Source organism: Grampus griseus, assembly GCF_964374135.1.
Source record: "Grampus griseus genome assembly, chromosome: 19".
NCBI classification, from domain to species: domain Eukaryota; kingdom Metazoa; phylum Chordata; class Mammalia; order Artiodactyla; family Delphinidae; genus Grampus; species Grampus griseus.
This window is the reverse complement of record NC_139013.1, coordinates 9,728,952-9,746,487: the sequence shown is the minus strand read 5'-3', so window position 1 is coordinate 9,746,487 and position 17,536 is coordinate 9,728,952. Positions and strand designations below refer to the sequence as shown.

The 17,536-nt window shown below is 54.4% G+C and overlaps 1 protein-coding gene across 1 annotated transcript; it reads right to left on the bottom strand.

The window, feature by feature from the left end:
* Positions 1 to 1,418: 1,418 nt before the first annotated feature.
* On the bottom strand, positions 1,419 to 16,426 carry PPP1R13L (protein phosphatase 1 regulatory subunit 13 like). The gene is made up of 13 exons (XM_082677694.1): positions 16,371 to 16,426; positions 12,005 to 12,085; positions 11,743 to 11,888; positions 10,874 to 11,378; positions 10,666 to 10,764; positions 10,499 to 10,590; positions 9,754 to 10,186; positions 7,631 to 8,085; positions 5,195 to 5,326; positions 4,965 to 5,098; positions 4,710 to 4,876; positions 2,861 to 3,060; positions 1,419 to 2,008 (listed from the first exon to the last, which is right to left on the bottom strand). The coding sequence occupies exons 2-13, from the start codon at positions 12,057 to 12,059 to the stop codon at positions 1,970 to 1,972; spliced, it is 2,457 nt and encodes an 818-aa protein (XP_082533820.1). The 5' UTR covers positions 12,060 to 12,085; positions 16,371 to 16,426; the 3' UTR covers positions 1,419 to 1,969.
* Positions 16,427 to 17,536: the final 1,110 nt, after the last annotated feature.

Here is a 17,536-nt window from a genome sequence, read left to right as displayed (position 1 = left end):
CAAGTCCACATTCAAGTAGGAGAGAGGACTTTAGGAGGGAGGAAAAAAAGCTTGAGTGAGCTGTTAGTAATACGGACGATTCCATGGAACATTTGAAAAAGATTAAGTATAGGTGCAAATAAAATTAAGCAAGTGACAAAGGTAAATTTAATTCTCAAAAATTTAGAAATTTGTGAAGAGAAAATTCTAATATACTGCATGGCTCTGCAGTGAAAACATATTTACATATCACAACATTTAAAAAACTATTGATTGATATAAAAATTATGATTTCATTGAGGAGAGGGAAAGTAGAGTCAGATGAATAGACCTCGAACCTCATCTACTATACCAGGAAATCAGTAGAGAATGTCTAAAATTGAGAAATCAAGAAATAGCAATGCCAGCATATTTAGAAATATACAAGAAAATACCAGAGGAAACAGCTATAGCAGTTGAAAGTGGTGGCCTCTGGAAAGCAGACGGGAGTAGGGAGAGGTAGCAGGAGGACTGTTTTTCTTCATTACAAATATCTTAGTACCAGTACCGTTTGATTTTTAAAGTGTATTCATGAAAATTAATCGGCAGTGATACAAGTGGCTACCCCTTATGGGGAGGAGACATGCGTATATTGACTGCGAAGAGGCACGATGGAACTTCTGGATGATGGAAATGTATATCAGCTTTACTCAATAGAACTTTCTGGTATGATGAAAATGTTCTCTATCTGCACTGTCCAAAATGGTAGCCACGTGTAGCTACTGAGCACTTGAAAAGTGGCTAGTGTGACTGAGGAATTGAATCCTTAATTTTTATTTAATTTAAATTAATTAAAAATAATTAAAATTCCCACGTGAGTTGTTTTGGACACTGCAGACAATGACAATATTGAAGTTTTATGATTGGTAAAGAAACACAAATCAGAAGAGAGAAAGGCTTCTGATTTGTCAAAAATCCTCAAGGGGGAGTTTATGAAATAAAAAAGTGGAGAAGAAGCAAAGGAAAATCACTCTTCAGGGTCAGACCCTCAAAAAGTCCACATGGATTTCCAGTAGATAAAGCCCTGTTGAAGATGCTCTCACAATGCATAATTTCAATACACATGAGGAAACAAGCCACCATGAGTGAGAGCCAGCGGACACACCAAACGACAGGAGGAGATGGTACCAAACTTCAGATGATAGAATTAGCAGACATTTTATGTCTTTAAGCTTAAGGACGCTTAAAAAGAAGAATCCAAAACATGAAAAAAAGGTCAAGACACTACAAAAAAAAAAAAAAAAAAAAAGCAGGCATATTTGAAAGAGGAAGGATTGGATTCACATGAGGGAAATTCCTTCCAAAGGGGCTACTTTAAGACTGGTTTACCAAAAATAGTAACAATGAGGAGAATTATTAAGTCAGAATGGAGTTCGAAGAGACGGAAGTCAATTTCTGTGCAAACTACCTTTATTTATAATGAAAAACGTCCCCATTCTGTTATAAAACTGGCACTGTGTAAAGGCACTTGACTGGGGAGAGAGGGGGCAGGGATGCTGATAGAGACTAATATGCCTCACCTGGCCCCTGAAGGCTGTTGGTAGAGATAGTGGCGGAGGTGACTCCTGGGAAAATCCAGTGGCGGTGACCCACTCCAGGCTCCGCTGGGATGGTGGGTTGCCTTGCTTTTCAGCGGGGGTGGGGGGGGGCAGTAGGAGCAGGAGGCACTTTGGACAGGATGTGACTTGGCAGATGGTGGGGGGGGGTCTCTCTTGCCCCCAGTGATTCCCAGCCCCACCACAACCTCCCACAGCTAAGGCAGTTTTCTAAATTTAAGGCTGGGGTTCTCCTTCTCCCCAGGGCTTCCAGAGAAGCAGAGAGGTGTTGGCAAGGACCTCGTCCCTGCAAGGATTGGGGGCGCAGAGAGATGCAGCAGTAAGGGAGGAGGAGTTCTGGAATGAAGGCAGCTGCTGCTTTCTCCTGTCTCCCTTCGAAAAGTCCTTCTCTCCAGCTAGACCTTATTCCTCTGCGGCTTCACCCTGGGGAAGAGCTGAGGGAAGACAGGCTCTTCAGACACCAGGAGCTCCCACCCCTTCATTCCACCCCAAACTTAATACAGTCACCTGATCCACCCCCAAACACGTGGACTGTCTCCATCCTCCCATCCCTTCCTAATGGACCCTCTCAGTATCTCCCAAACCACACCAGAGTCCCCTGTCAGCTGCAAGCACCAGCTGGAGCCTTCCCATCAGCAGCCGGCTTGATGAAATGGCGTATTTCCGAGTCTCCCATACGGCCATAAAAAAGACGCCCGCCTCTCCCTACCACCATGGCTGCCTGGTTGGGACCCACCTCCACCTATTCCCCAATTAAAGGAATCGTCTTCTCTCCCAGGAATATAATGGGATCTTCCTGGTCTCCTCCCCTAACCTAGTAGCATCTCCCTCAGTTCTACCGCGATTTTATTAATGGATTCTTCCTCACCCTGCCCAATGCAGTGTAACAAAAGCTTCCAGGCCTGTAATACACGATTCTTTAACTGCCCCCATCACCAAGATGGGATTCGTCATGACTCCCCTTGGCTAGAATACATTCTTCTTTACCTCCCCATGAATATTAGGAATAATAAAAATATTTGATTGAGCACGAACCAATCAAATCACTAGGAAGGCAGTACTGGTGAGTACCCCACGAAGTACCACCAGTAAGTGGCTCTTCCTCCCCTAACTAAAAGGGGATCTCCCTTACCTCCCCCGTTATTATGATGGGCTCATCCTCACCTCCCCACAACCGATAATGGACTCTTCTGACCTCCCCTCCTCCCCAATGTAATGCACTGTCTCTCTTGCCCTTTTTCCCCGTGGGATCACCCCTTTCCTCACAATATCGCTTCTGGGCTCACCCCGAAGTAGTTACGGGGCACGTAGCCCTCCTGGCCGTGCAGCGCGGCCCACCACCAGTCCGTCTCCTCTGGCCCATCCCTCCGCAGCACGGTGACCGACTCGCCCTCGCGGAAGGACAGCTCGTCTCCAAACTCAGCGCTGTAATTCCAGAGAGCGTACACCACCCCGTTGTACATCAGCCCCATGCTCTGCTCCACGTCTGAAACATGAAACCGCAGGGATCGTCAGCGCCCGGTTCAGGGGGGCCGGGAACACTCAGGGATACGACGCGCTGGGGACAGGGACAGACCCTGAGATTTGGCGCCAGCCTCACCTCGGGGAATGGGCCGCTTGAAAAGTTGTGTACCCCTGTCTGGAGAGGGGGGCCTGAGCCGGAGTCAGCTGCCAGGACTGACAGTCTCTAAAACACTGGGGTGCATCAAGCCGGCCCACCAACCCCCGAGGCAGGGTCAGTGGTCCCCATTTCCATTTATATCTGGTTAAGTCCCTGTATCACTCCTAGAAGTACAGTCGTCTGCACCCCACCCCCCCCGTAAGTGGTCCAGTCTCCATAGATGACTCAACTCCTCCTTCAGATGGTTCAGCCCTACTGCTCCCCACAAAGTGGTCCCAACTCCCCCTTTCCAGATGGTGCAGTGCACACTGCGCCCCCTCCCCAAAAGATAGTCTCAAAGAGGATGTAATAATTTTCCAGATAGTATAGGCCACCCGAACCCCCCTTTAAGCCCATCAAGGATTTAGCCCCCTTTCCAGATGGTACAGTCCACCATGTTCCCCCCTCTTTAATGGTTCAGTCCACCGTGTTCCAGTTTCTCCTCCTCTCCACCACCCCTCCCCCCCCAGCAAGTGTGCTGTTCAATCTCTACTTCGTCCTCACAGAACTCTCCAGGTCCAGGCAGGTAGGAGGTACAAACTGGTAGGCTTCATCTACCTGTGACAAAGGTAGTCACAATCCCCCTTCCCAAAGCTTCAGTGGACGGTCTATTTCCCGCCCCAGCGGTCCTGGCCTGCCGCTGCTCACCACTAAGGCAGGTGTTACAGCCTCACGGCTCCCACCCACTTTCTACCACAGCACAGCAGGCTGTCGTGTAGTCCCTCCAGGCTCACCTCCCAAATACATTGGCCCACCCCCAGGTCCTACAGCCTGCCTTACCCCAACTCTCTGAGGTCCCCAACCCCGCCTTATGATAGAGTTGGCCCCTCCAGGTGAGCGCTACAGACCCTAGGCACTTCCCCAGGATACGGCCTACCTAGTTCCTCCCATCACCTATATAAGTGATGTGCACCCCCCCCCCCACCGGAGATATATGGTACAGCCTCCTGTCTCACTAGGAGTGGAAGAGTCCCCAAGCTCCTCCCCAGAAGCCATGGCCTGCTCACCTCTCACCTGTGTGGTGCTGTATTTCCCACAGGTAGCACAGCCCATGTGCCCAGCCCTAGGCCAGGTAGATGGTATAGTTGGAACGTCCAACTCCCCACCCCCGTGGATGAGAAAGCGGCGCAGTCTCCACACCTGCTCTTCTCCCTACAGGTGTCCAGCTTGCGTGGCACAGTTCCCCTGTCCCCCTCTCCCTCGAAGGTGGCACAGTCTGCTGCGCCCACACACCCTTCTTGCACCTGCCAGGTGGGAGGCCCAGTGCCCCACCCCTGCAGGTGGTCCATCCCGCCGGCCCCTCCTCGGTGATGCTGCCACAAGGTTGGTACAGCCCCCCGCGTCCTCTCTCAGGAGCCGCAGTCTGCCGCCTTCCCCCGCCCAACATCTACCAGCTGGGCGTCCCAGTCCCCGCGACGCCCTCCCCCAGAGGTGGCCCAGCCCGCCCACCGAGGCGCCTCAGCCCTGCCTCGCACCTGCCAGGTAAGTGGCGCAGTCGACGTAACCCTCGCGGTAGGGGTCGCACTTCTCGATGGCGGTGGCGCCGTCACTGAGCGTGGTGGCGAAGATTGCCGCGCCGTGCTGCACCAGCGCCATGCAGATGGCCGTGTCGTTGCAGGACGCCGCGCAGTGCAACGGTGTCCTAGGCGAGGGAGGCAGGCGTGAGAGGCCGCGCTGGGGCCCGCAGCGCCTTCCCCGCCCCACGCCGGCCGCGCGAGGTCAGGACTCACCAGCCGTGGCTGTCGGGGGAGTTGACGTTGGCACCCGCCGCGATTAGGAAGTCCACGATGGGGTAGTTGGCGCCGCAGATGGCGTTATGCAGGGCGGTGATGCCCTCCTCGTTGGGCTGGCTCGGGTCGTTCATCTGGACGAGCCGGGGGACGGAGAGGCTCAGTCCCGCGGCTGCTATCCAGCGTCTGCCGCCCCCACCCCGCCCGCCCTTCTGTCCGGCAGCACTCACCTCCTTCACCGCCTGCTGCACCACGTCCAGTTCCCCGGTCAGCGCGGCGTCCAGCAGCAGCACGAGCGGGCTGAGGCGCGCGCGACGGACCTTGCGCGGGGAGCCGGCCTTCCGCAGCACCGAGCGCATCTCCTGGGGGACAGAACCGGGGCTTCAGTGGCTTGGCGGGGATTGCTAATATACCCATTCCTCAGAGCGGGGAAACAGAGGCTCAGGGACCAGGCGGCCACTCCAGGTCATCCAACTAGACAGGGCTGAGATTGGAACCCAGGAACGTACGTACACATAGCCTGAGTCCAGAGGGCCATGGGAAGGAGGGTCCCTCAGTTCTACAGCCTCAGGTTCCCTGCAACACTCAGGGAATCGGGTGATTTTGGAATCTTGGGCCCTGAGACCTGAGAGGAAGCTTGGAGACCACGAGGTTGACGATTGTGGAAGCCAGATATTCAATCCATAGTTTCATTTCTTTTATGTATTAAAAAAAAAAATGCTAGGAAGCACACCTGACAAGATGTTACCAAGTGTTAATTTCAGATGTTTGGAATTAGAATATATATTTTTAAATTATGTACTTTTAGTTATAGAAATTTATTCTAAAGAGATAATTAGTAATTTAGGAAATTAGAATATTTATCATATTATTCCTTGTGCCTTCTTATTTTTGATTTTCAAGTGTCCTACAAAATTCACTTATTCTGAGCATACAGCATTTGTGATTCTGGTCTTCGATGTCAATGATTTCAAGATTCTGGAATTTGAAGATCCCACGAGCCACCCATTTAAAAATTCTCTGATGCTAAGTTTCCAATATGTGTGAGTCCAGAAATGCTAAGTTGTGCCATTTCAAATTGCTGAGGACCCAGGACGTTGCATTCCCAAGATTCTATGATTGAGAACTTGAATATTTCATGGTGAGAATTTCATTCCAAAAGATTGGAAGGAAATACTCAAAATGTTAATCGTGGTTCTCTCTGAATGCTGTTATTTGGGCCTCTTTATTCTACTTTTATCTATTTCTTCCTAGTTATTATGTTTGTGTGTTCCTTTCTAGTGGAAAATGTTCACTTAAAATAAAATTCTGTATTATAACATATGCGTGCACTCATCTATGATTTAAGATTCAAATGATGAGTCTTTAATTTTCAGTTCTGGGGACTTCAAGAATCAGTAATAACCAGGGTTTGTGTTACTAACTTTTTAATTGTAAGATCCTGTGCAAACCTTCAGTGTTCTGGAATTCTGAAATTTCACTCTTCTGAGTCTGTGATGTCAGAATTTAATTTTTGAATTCTGTGAGCGTTCAGGTTTCTCTGTGGCCAGAACTTTGTGATTCTGCAATGAGGCAACTTGACCATTTCAAGACACTGTCATTCTTCCATTCTTGATTTCAAGATCCTGAGCCTCAACATTTCTTGGCTCCACCCTCAGGAGGGCCTGGGAATACGCATGTGGGGGTCCACCTGGCCCCCACGTCTTCTCTGAGCATTGTTCTCCTACATCTGTCTACCCACACTGAGCAATCAGGATTGTTCCATGTGACTACAGCCTGCTCCCTCCAAGCCACGATGCAGAAACCAGAGCAAGATCAGCAGGAGACCAGCCCCTGGTCAAATGATAACAATAATAGTAAAGTGCCAGGCACTAGTCTAAGCACTATATTCATGTATGAAATCCTCACAGCAACCCTGTGCTTATTTTCATCCCCATTCTACAGATGAGGAAACTGAGGCACAGAGAGACTATGTGTCTGGCCCAAGGTTGCACAGCCGATAAGTGCTGTGGAGCTGGGATTTGAACCCAGGCAGCCTAGCTCTGCCACTGGTGCACTTAACCACGACACCCACAACCTCAGAGACCAGAGACTTGTTCTTGAAAATCTGAATGGAAGAAGCTCTGACCAGAGTCAGAGGACACCATGGACTTGAACTGAGAGGTCATGTTGAGTCAGGGCCGGGTGGGCCATTTCTAACCATGGCACAGGCTTGCTGAGGTGTAAGAGGAGAGAGCAGCTCCCCAGAGAAGGCGGACATGAGAGGCTGTGGCAGCTAGGGAGAGAAATGGTGACTGCCTTGATTCAGGCAGGTTTTCAGACCCCAGAATAAACCCTCCGTCATGCCAAGACAAAGTCATTTCCAGGTTGGAAGACTCTAAGATTCCTGAAGGGAAGCCCTGGGGGGACAGGTTACTGGAGAGGAGCAGAGAAAATCTCGATGTGGCCAAGACTTCTGAATGCCCCTCCATATATGTTCTCCCTTTCTTCTGAGCACAGATACACTTAGATGTAAAACTGCATTTCTCAGCTTCCCTTGCAGCTGGGCTCCCGGCCAGTGGAATGCGCCAGGTGCGATGCATGCAATTTCCAGGTTCCGTCCTAAAAGGGAAGGGATGCTTCCATATGCTAAGTCATACACCCCAGTTTCCTCCTCTATTACTTACCATGCTCTGCGGCTGCTCTGGTGGGCTGCTCTGGAGAGGGGCTGGAGGTGGTATGGGAGCTGGTGGGGCTGGAGCAGGGGGCCCTGCCCTGGCCTCAGGCCCCTCAGTGATGGGACACAGCTCAGGCTCGGGCCCCCCAGGCCCACCGTGACGATGGAAGAGGCGGCTGATGATCTGCTGGTACTGCTTCTTGTGGGTGGGGGGCAGGGCTATAGTAGGGCTCTGCTCCATGGAGCCCCTGCGTTTGAGGGGCCGTGGAATTTCTGCCAGCACCCGTGCCACCTCCTCCAGCTCGGGCACTGACTGTGCCTCGGGCGGCAGTGCTGGCTGCAGCCGTGTGGGACTAAGGGGCCGAGTTACAGCGCCTTCATCTGCATCACCAGCCTCCAGCCCTGGTGTCAGCAGCCCCTCCAGCTCCGGCTCAGGCTCCAGCTCAGTGGGAGGTTTGGGGAAGCCTAGAAGGAGCAAGAGCCCCATCAAAGGAGGGGTCCCAAGAGACCCGAGAGACTCCCTCCCCACAACTTCCAGGACTTGCAGCAAATGCCTGATTTGCTGTGTGACCTCAGGGCAGTGCCTTGCTTTCTCTGGGCTACAGTTTCCCTGGGTTGTGAATAATAGACAATTATGACATCCCCCATTTAACAAGCACTTAGCATGTGCCTCGTGCTTTACATGCCTATCACTGAACTCTCACCACTACCTTGTGACGTTGATATGGCTAACATCTCATTATTACAGAAAGGGAAACTGAGTCTCAGAGAAGGCAAATCAGTTGCCTAAAGCCACACAGCTGGGATTTGAACTCAGTCCTATCTGACTCCAGAATCTCTGCTCCTACCATTATGATAAACTTGACTTTCTAAGATTGTATGAATTTCCTCTCCTAACATCTCAGGCAGAAAATTGCTGAGGACTTCCCTGGTGGCGCAGGGGTTAAGAATCTGCCTGCCAATGCAGGGGACACGGGTTCAATCCCTGGTCCGGGAAGATCTCACATGCCGTGGAGCAACTAAGCCCATGCGCCCCAACTACTGAGCCCACGCGCCACAACTACTGGAGCCCGGGCTCAGAATAAGAGAAGCCACCACAGTGAGAAGCCCGCACACCGCCCCTGCTCGCTCTCATTAGAGAAAGCCCGCGCGCTGCAAGGAAGACCCGAGGCAGCCAAAAATAAATACAGAAAGAAAGAAAATTGCTGGGACTAGAATCTTAGTACTTGTTGGTCTTTTCTCTCTGTTTCTTGCCTTTCTGTCAGAGCTTCTAAAGCAGGTAGAAATATACAATTTTATATATATATATATATATATATATATTTTTTTTTTTTTCTGTATGCGGGCCTCTCACTGCTGTGGCCTCTCCTGTTGCGGAGCACAGGCTCCGGACGCGCAGACTCAGCGGCCATGGCTCACGGGCCCAGCCGCTCTGCGGCATGTGGGATCTTCCCGGACCGGGGCATGAACCCATGTCCCCTGCATCGGCAGGCGGACTCTCAACCACTGCGCCACCAGGGAAGCCCTACAATGATCATTTTATACATGATTTCATTGACTGTCCATCGTAATCTATGAAGTAAATGTTATTAATCTCTCTTCACAGATGAGAAAATGTAAGCGCAGATGGATTAATTAAATTATCCTCAGTCACACAGCATGTCAATGGTAGAGAGGGGATCAAAACCCACTCTGCTTAAATCCAGGCCCTGCGCTGGTCTCACACCAGAAACTATTAATAATGATTAATATGATAGCTATTGAGGGCTTTCTATGCATCAGGCCCTATTTTAAGGACTTTATATGCATTAAATAATCTAGTACCATAACCCAGTAAGGTAGGGTCTATCATTATTCACCTTTTACACTTAAGGAAATTGAGGTCCAGAGAGGTTAACTGACTTGCCAAAGGTCACACAGTGTGGAGCCAGCCAGTCTGACTCCAGGGTCCATGCTTAAGCACTGTGCTATCCCTAGTTCCTGAGCAAATCCCCAAGCTCACCTGGCCTTGCTCTCTGCAGGGACAATGTCTGGAAACAGGTGTTTGGTTGTGATGGGACCCCAAGCTGGTTTGGTCCCCAGCCATCTGCCCTCCCTTCACCCATCCCTCCGGAACCCCCATTGCTGACTCACCTTCACTCACAGCGGACCAAGTCTCTTGGGGGGGTTGGGGGACGGGGGCAAGGGCTTGAAGCTGGGGCTGAGGCTGTAATTGTGGCTGGGACTGTGGAGGCAGCTGGGGCTGGGGAAGCAGCTTAGGCGGGGGAGCTCGAGAGAAGATGGGGGAGCCAGGGAGCATGGCCCTGCTGGCTCCGTGCTCCCAAAAGGCATTCTGCAGCTTGAATATCATGCTGAGGGGGATGGGGCGATGGCGGGGGGCACTTCGGGGCTGGGGGCTGGTAGGAGGCATGGGGATGCGGCTGACAGGCTGCCAGCTTCGGGGCAAAGTGCCTGATGAGCCCGCGGAGCCCAGCGATCGGCGGTAGCTGTCAATATCAGAACGCCTGTCGTTGGTCAGAAGGGAGACCTTGTAATTGCGGGGCAGAGTGGCACTGGTGAAGTTGTCCTGGGGGAGAAAGAGGGAAGGAAGGAAGATAGAAGGGGCTCAGGTGGGAGGAGATAGGCATAAGGGAATGAATGATAAGGGAGTGGAGGAAAGGAGGAGGGAGGTAAAGGCAAAAGGTGGGAAGGGAGAGAAGGAGGGGAGGGAAGACAGAGGGAGGGAAAGGAAAGACGGTCAGGGAGGGGGTGGAAATCCAGGATAAAGGAAGAGCCTGGGGAAGGGTACGGAAACTGCGGGCGCAGCCAGGAGGGGAAGACTAGCCCTGACTCCACCCTTGCCCACCAGCCCCCTCCCCAAGTTCCTCCGGCCCCTCACCTTCCCGGGGGCCCCCAGCCCATCCAGGCTGCTCTCTCTCCAGGGTAACAGCTGCAGGCCTGGTGAAGCAGGCCGCGCGAAGACATCGAGTCCTGTGAGGCGGGAATCATTAGGGTCTGGGGGAGGCCTCTCCGGGTCCCCCACTCCTTTGGCCTCACACCACTCACGTTCATAGCTCGCTGTCTGCGAGGACTTCTTCTCGTATGCCACGTCCAGGTCAGACTCGTTCCAGGCTTTGGGGGGCCGCCGCCGAAGCGTTAGGTCGTCTGCAGGGAGGTTGCCCATGAGGATGTGGGGGGCGGGCGGGGGGGGGGGCCGAAGCTGGTCCCGGACCTTGCGCCACTCCCACCCGCCAAGTTCGGCCCCCTGGTTCACCTTGCGCGCGCAGAGGTGGGGCGAAGGCGCTGACGCCAGGGCCCAGCAGGGGGCTCCCAAAGGCAGTCGGCGCATCGTAGGCTGCGGTCGGGATGCGAGGCGAGGGCCCGCGCTCAGGAAAGAAGGCCTGGGGCCCTTCGGCCAGGGGGCTGACACGGGGGGAGCGGGCACGGGCCAAGAAGTCAAAGGGCGTGGGGGAACCCTGCTGTCTGAGCGGGCCGGGGCGAGGGGAGGGCGAACGGCCGTGGGGGCTGCCTGCTCCATCGAAGGTGCGGGGCCGGGGTGAGGGCGCGCGGTCCAGGCTGCTGTAGGCATCCGGCTGCAGGTAGAACTGGGTGCGCGGTGACGACGGCCGGCCCTTAGGGGACAGCGAGCTGTAGGGGAGCAGAGCCGGGGCGCTCTCGGAGCGTCCGAACGAGATGTCTGCGCCGTCGGTGGTCGCCTTCCGGGGAGACCCGCGGCAGCCCAAGGGCTCGGGGACAGGGCTGAGGCTGTACCGGGACAGCTGTAGGGAGGTCGGGACATTGAGGGGTCAAAGGAGACAATAGTAGAGGGTTGGTAGGTCAATAGAGGTGATCGAAAATCAACCCTGGAGAGTTGGACGGAGCTAGAGATTCAGGCATAGGGAGCCCTGCAATCAGGGCTGGGGCTCGCATGTATAGTGCCTTTGTGCCGCTTAGAAAAAAACCCTTTTCTTCCGAGGGTCCTGACAGACGTCCACTTCCACTGATCCCCACTTCCACTAATCCCACAAGTAGCTTTAAATAGCCCACAGCCTGCACAGCCCCATGGGACAGGCTTGCCTGAACTCCTGGAGGAAAGAACCTGACTTTGGGGGCTCGGGTGGGGACCAGGGCCAGCAGGCTCACCCTAGCCGGCGCTCTGGCCTGCGAGCCAAGAGACGCCGCCGGCAAGTCTGACCACAGCGACTCCAACTGCTTGGTCAGTTCGTCCACCTTGGCCGCCGCCGTGTCCAGCTCCGTATTCTTCAGGTCCATGTGCTTCGCGGCTAGAGCTGGGCGGCCGGTAGTAGCAGTGAGGACCCGGATTTCTGGGCAGGGCCCAGGCTCCCCCCCCAGCCCCGCCCCGAGGGCCCCGCCCCACCAAGCCCCGCCCCCTACCCCAGCTCACACTGGAAGTTCAGGTCCAGAAGGTTCCGCGAGCTCTGGAACGCCTCGCTGTCCATGGTGCCGGCTGGCCGCAGCGGGGCGCCTGCGTTTGGGGAGGGGGAGCGGGGGAGAGCCTGCTCAGAGCCCGCCCACAGGGAACCTGGGGCCTTGAGGAGCGGGACGGGGCCTTTACTCTCCTCCTTCCTTCCACTGGAAGCGCTATGACCCACCACCTCCCCTGCTGGGAAACGCCAACTCCTGCGAAGCCCTCCAGGAAGGCTAAGGACAATTCACTCTCTTTACGTGGCTCCTACTCCATCTCTCTATCTCAGCCCTAATAAGACGTGATCATTCCTTCAACAATTATCCATTGACCACCTACTATGTGACAGACATTATAGTGAACAGAGGCTGCAATAATAATAACTATCAATTACTGAATGCCTACTAGGGACCAAGAGACACTGCTAGATGCTGGGGATCTTTTCAAAAATAATGACGGTGCTGCCTACTATGTGCCAGGACCTTTGCTAGTTACCCGAGGGTATAATGAAATAAAACAACCATTTATTGAGAGAACACTGCCCCCTAGAACTGTGCCAAGTGCTTTACAGCTAATACCTTATCCCATGATCAAAATCTCCATGGCAGAAAAAGAAAGTGGGGCTCAGAAACATTTGTTCCAGGTCACCCTGCAAGAAGTCGGCATACTAGGTTTCACACCTGTACCTAACTTGTTATTCTGGGGCATCTTCGTCAGTCTGGAGGGGCTCCAGAGGACGGGGACCACTCAGCTCTCTCTTCCCAGAGTCCCCATCCAGAGGAGACTCAGCGTGTTCACACAGACCCGGCGTCAACAGGAAGAACAGGGAGTTGGCCAGGGATGGCTGGGCCACTGTGGCCGCCAACACAGTGGGAAGGAGCCAAGCCACCAGGAACTAGTCAGGCCAGCACCACGCCCATCTCCATGGTAGCCACCACACCCGCCAGCTCTGCCACCTCCCCACTACATCAACCGACCACTTAGCTTTGACTTGGGGTGCAGGCGTGGGCAGCAGGGCAGGCTGGGGCATGCTGATTCTGGCCTCAGTCTGGGAAGCCTCGGAACAGAACCTGTTGGGGCTGGTGGCTCATTTGGGTGTGTTAGGATTGTGTGACCTTGGGCTAAGAGTCCCCTCCACTCCTCGGGCCTCAGTTTCCCCAATTGTGAAAGGAGGAGGCAAATCAGCTATTCTGAGAGGCCTCCTCAATCTCTAAGAGGCCTAGATTCTGAAATTATAAGGGCCTCGAGGTTGTAATTAAATTTCGATAGAGGCTAAAACCCTCGACTTGAGAGTCTATTGTTTCAGAGTTCTCAGTCCCAGATTCTATCTTTGGAACATTCTAGAATCCTCCCCTTTGGCTAGCCTAGATTTCTCTGTCTTCCTGCACTGAGTTCTATCTATCCCAGGATTCCGAAGTCCTAAAAGTCTAGGTGAATGTCTGGTACAGTGGAGTTGCTAAACGCACAATTAAGGAGGGTTCAAATCTGGTGGCACCATTGTCCCACCTGACCAGACTGCCTCAGTTTCCTGATCTGTAAAATGAGGATAAATAGCAGTCTACCTCAGAGGACAGTTGTGACGATCCAACTGGCCAGAAGGTGCAAGAGGAATCAAGGCTCTGAGAATTGAGGCCTCAACAAGTAGAGACTATAGGGGACTTCCCTGGCGGTGCAGTGGTTAAGACTCTGAGCTCTCACTGCAGGGGGCACAGAGTTCGATCCCTGGTCCAGGCAAGACCCCGCATTAGAATCTCAGAGATACACAGGAAACCGTCTGTGTTCGTTAAAATATAAAAATGAAAAATCTATGCTACCTCCAGGGCCAGCATTCTGGTAGCGAATGGTTCTTTTGGGGATTTCATGATCCCCAAATTCTAAGACGCTGACATCCTCTGGGTCTAAGGAAATGCCAAGGCTAGGCGTGGGCCCGTCCCGGGTCTGAGGCGCGCGAAACGGGCGTCAGGGCCGCCAGGGGACGCTCCAGGTCACGGCCCGACCGCAGGGGGGCGGACGGACAGCTCCTGAGCTCAGAGCAGGGGAATGCGGGGCGGGCCCGGGCAGGTGCCGCACCTCCCGCGGCAGGGGAGCGGGGGCCCGGCGGGGGGTCAAGGGTGGCGGGGGCCGCGCCTCTGCTCCAGGCCCCTGTCCTCCACCCCCACGTCCTCTCCGCCGGGCTCCCCTCTCCTCCGCCCTTAGGTCTCCCTCCCCGGCATCTTCTGCACCCCAGTCAGGTTCTTTGGGGTTAAAAATCAGGGGCGGGGGGTTCCTGGAGGAATCATCCTGAGTAGGAACAGGGTCAGAGCGCCAGGCTGGTTTGGGAATACCCAGATTGGAATCCCCCAGCTCTGTCCACATAGACAGACGTTGGGAGAGGCTCCACCCTGTCTGGGACTTGGTTTCCCCGCTCTGTGGACGTCTGTGAAATGAGCTAGGGCCTTCCCCCTCTTTAAATCTCTACCTTCGCCTATTCAGCTTCTCTGTGCCTCAGTTTCCTTGTGTGTATAATGGGGGAATTAATACCTTCACCTCAAAGAAGTGTGAGGTTTGAATGACATAATTTATGTATAGAGTTTAGAACAGGGAAGCGTACAAAATAAAGTTCACACGTATAAGATTCCTAATTCCCAGGCCTGGAACAGACTGAGGGCTCAAAGCCAAAGTAATTTTTTTCCTCCAAAACAGCCCTTTCAAATCTTTCTGAGATTCTAAAAGCCCTGAGCTTTAACCCCTGGAATCTTGACTTCAGCCCTTGGATCTCAGAATGCTAAATTCTCCCCTGCTTTCCTGAGTTCTAGCCATCCCCAGTGCTGGCCCATTCCAGGGCATAGGAATCCCTGGAAGATTCCAGACAGAAGGTGGCAAAAGCCTAGGGTGTGCGTTGTGCCCGCACTCCAGCCTCAGTTTCCCCATTGGACGAGAAAGAAGTCATTCCCTGGGCTGGGCTCAGCAAACCTCAATGGAAGTGAGACCTTTGGGCAGTTGCCGGAGACTTCTGTAGACAATGGGAACCATCCATTACCTGCCAGCCCTGAGCCTGGCACGCTGTGAGCTCTGTCTTGGCAGCCACAGTTATTATTTTTTATTTCATCTCAGGCTACCACCAAATGCCCTTCAAGCCCAGACATTAGGAAGTTCTTCCCTCTCACCAGAACCCCCTGCCCCACCCCTTGTTTAATCCCTTCACATGACTCATGGGGATGGAGAGAAGGGGGAGTCGGGCGGAGGGAGGTGCCAAGCCCTGCCCTCCCCCAGCTTCAAGGACAGACACACACCTCCAGAATTAGCCTCTATCCTCCCTTATCTCCCACACTACCTCAGGTCAGACAGATGGGAGTGGAGGTGACATTTTTCACCTCAGGGTCAGGGCCAGGAGCCCTAGGAAAGAAGTGAGTCAGAAAATCCCGTGGGACTGGATGGTATCCCGACGCCCAGAGGGTGGCTGAGGAAGGGGGAGGGCAAATCCTGACCCTCAACTCTGCTGCCAGTGTGACCCCTAAGCTTCAGTTTACCTCCGTCCTCTCTGTGTAATGGCTGTATTGTGCCATCCATGCAAGCCCCCCAGAATCCAACCCCACCTTCTGGAATTCTGCCCTGGATTCTAGAATGCCCTTTGCAAATCCCAGATATCTCCCCCCTTTATGGGACAATAGGAGGTTCCCCGCCCCCGCCAGGGGGCGCCCTGGGACGGAGGTCACTCCTCTGCTTAGGCAGGTCTGACGCCCCGGTTAATGACATGTTGGGGATCGCGCAGCAGCACAGGGGAGGTTGGAGATCTGTCCCACTCCCCTCCTGCCACCTTGGCCCCGGCCCCAGAGCCAGAAAGTGGGGGGAATGGCGGGACACAGCCTCCAGAGGGACCCTGGGTGTTTGTTCTGCTTCATTTCAGGAACCCGGGTTCCACTATCCCCACCCCACCCCTAATTCTGCTCGGAGACCTAAAGGCTCGGTCGAAAAGGCAGCTGAAGGGTGGTAGGGATGGCCGCCCATTCCAGAGCCCCAGCAGTCCGAGTCTCCCATTTCTCCCCAAGAGATCTAATACCCCAGTTCTACTCAAGGACTCAGGCGTCCGAGAGCCCCCATTTCGAGGGACTGAAACGTCCCGACGTTTCCGAACGTCTCCCCGGGACCAAGGTGTCTGAGCCCTCCATTCCAAGAACTCAGGCATCCGAGCCCCTTTTCCTTCTGCCCAGTATATCTGGCATCCAAGTTCTAGCTTTTAACGTTCTTGGAGTCCCCCAGCTCCGCCCTGGGACCTGGCGTCCTTGTCTCCTCCCGACCCTCCCAGGGACGCCAGTGTCGGGCTCCACCGGGGCCGCTGAACCCCTGGTGGGGGGGTGTAACTCACGGATCCGGGGCAGATCTTGGCACCAGGGGTCCTCCTCCGGCTCCGGCTCCGGCTGCGGGGAGCGGAGGACGGGGCGGGGCAGGCGCCGGGAACAGGTTAGACAACGTGACTCGGACCGGAGGGAGGCGGGTCCCGGAGGGCAGGGGGAGCCGGGGTCGCCTCGAGCACCTTGGGACTTGTAGTCCCGGAGGGGCAGGACGTAGATGGGTACGTTCCCATTTGTATTGACCCAAAGTCCATTTCACAGACAGGAAGGTCGAAAGGCCAAGGGTGACCTGGCTACGTAAATCGTAAATAGAATCCAGACTCTTACCTCGCTGTGGCTGCAGGAGATGAACTCCTGAGTCCCTGCCCCACTCCTCCAGGCTCAGTTTCCCCCTTCTTGAAAGAAGATTTGGACGCCACCAAAGAGGTAGAAGGTTATAGAGTCTGGGGGAGACTCACAAATCCCGCCCCCAAGACGAGAAGAGGGCCTCGCTAAAATCAGTATCCTCTCGGGTCTCTGAGCCTCAATCTCTCCGTCGGTAAAAAGGGTGGTTGGGATCTTTACAGAATTTCCCACCAACGGCTCCCAAAGTTGGAGGCTGGGACTACGATTCCCAGCAGCCTCCACGACCGACGTCGGGCGCCTCCCAACCTCGCCTCCTCTGGGAATTGTAGTCCCGAAGCCCGCAGGGGCAGGGTCCGGGTGTCTCGCCCACGCGCGGGAACTGTCTGGCGATCCCGGGAGGAGGCAACACGTCCTCTTCCCCTGACCCTCCTCCTCTCTGAGCAGCCGCTGGCTCGCTGAGAAGGTGGGCGCCCCAGTTCTAAAGTAGGATCCGAAATCTCGGCAGAGGGGGCGGAAATCAGCGCTGACACACCGGTCAGGAATGCAGTCGGATCACCCAGTCTAGCCACCGTCTCGCGGCTCCGCCCGTCCCCCTACGCTGTGCAGTCCCTGTGTGAAGGGGCGTGGGCGTGTCCCCCAAATCTGCGTTCACGTGCCGCTGCTTACACGCACCCCAGGACAGGGAAGGGGCGCTAGTCAGGACGTCTACTCTCTCTCCCTTCCTCAAGGCCTTTGGAAATGTCCCCCCACGCACGAGACTAAATCCTCGAGGGCATCTACCCGTCTTTTGGGCCACAGCCCCGCCCCTTAGTCGCACCGCCCCACGCGTGTCCAG

What these genes read in the sequence shown, in the direction of transcription:
- PPP1R13L (XM_082677694.1), bottom strand. Translation starts at nt 12,059, where the DNA reads ATGGACAGCGAGGCGTTCCAGAGCTCGCGGAACCTTCTGGACCTGAAC. An exon ending in GGCTGGGGGCCCCCGGGAAG is followed by an intron (nt 10,187 to 10,498) that starts GTGAGGGGCCGG and finishes TTTCTCCCCCAG; the next exon opens with GACAACTTCACCAGTGCCAC. An exon ending in TCCCCCGACAGCCACGGCTG is followed by an intron (nt 4,877 to 4,964) that starts GTGAGTCCTGAC and finishes TCCCTCGCCTAG; the next exon opens with GACACCGTTGCACTGCGCGG.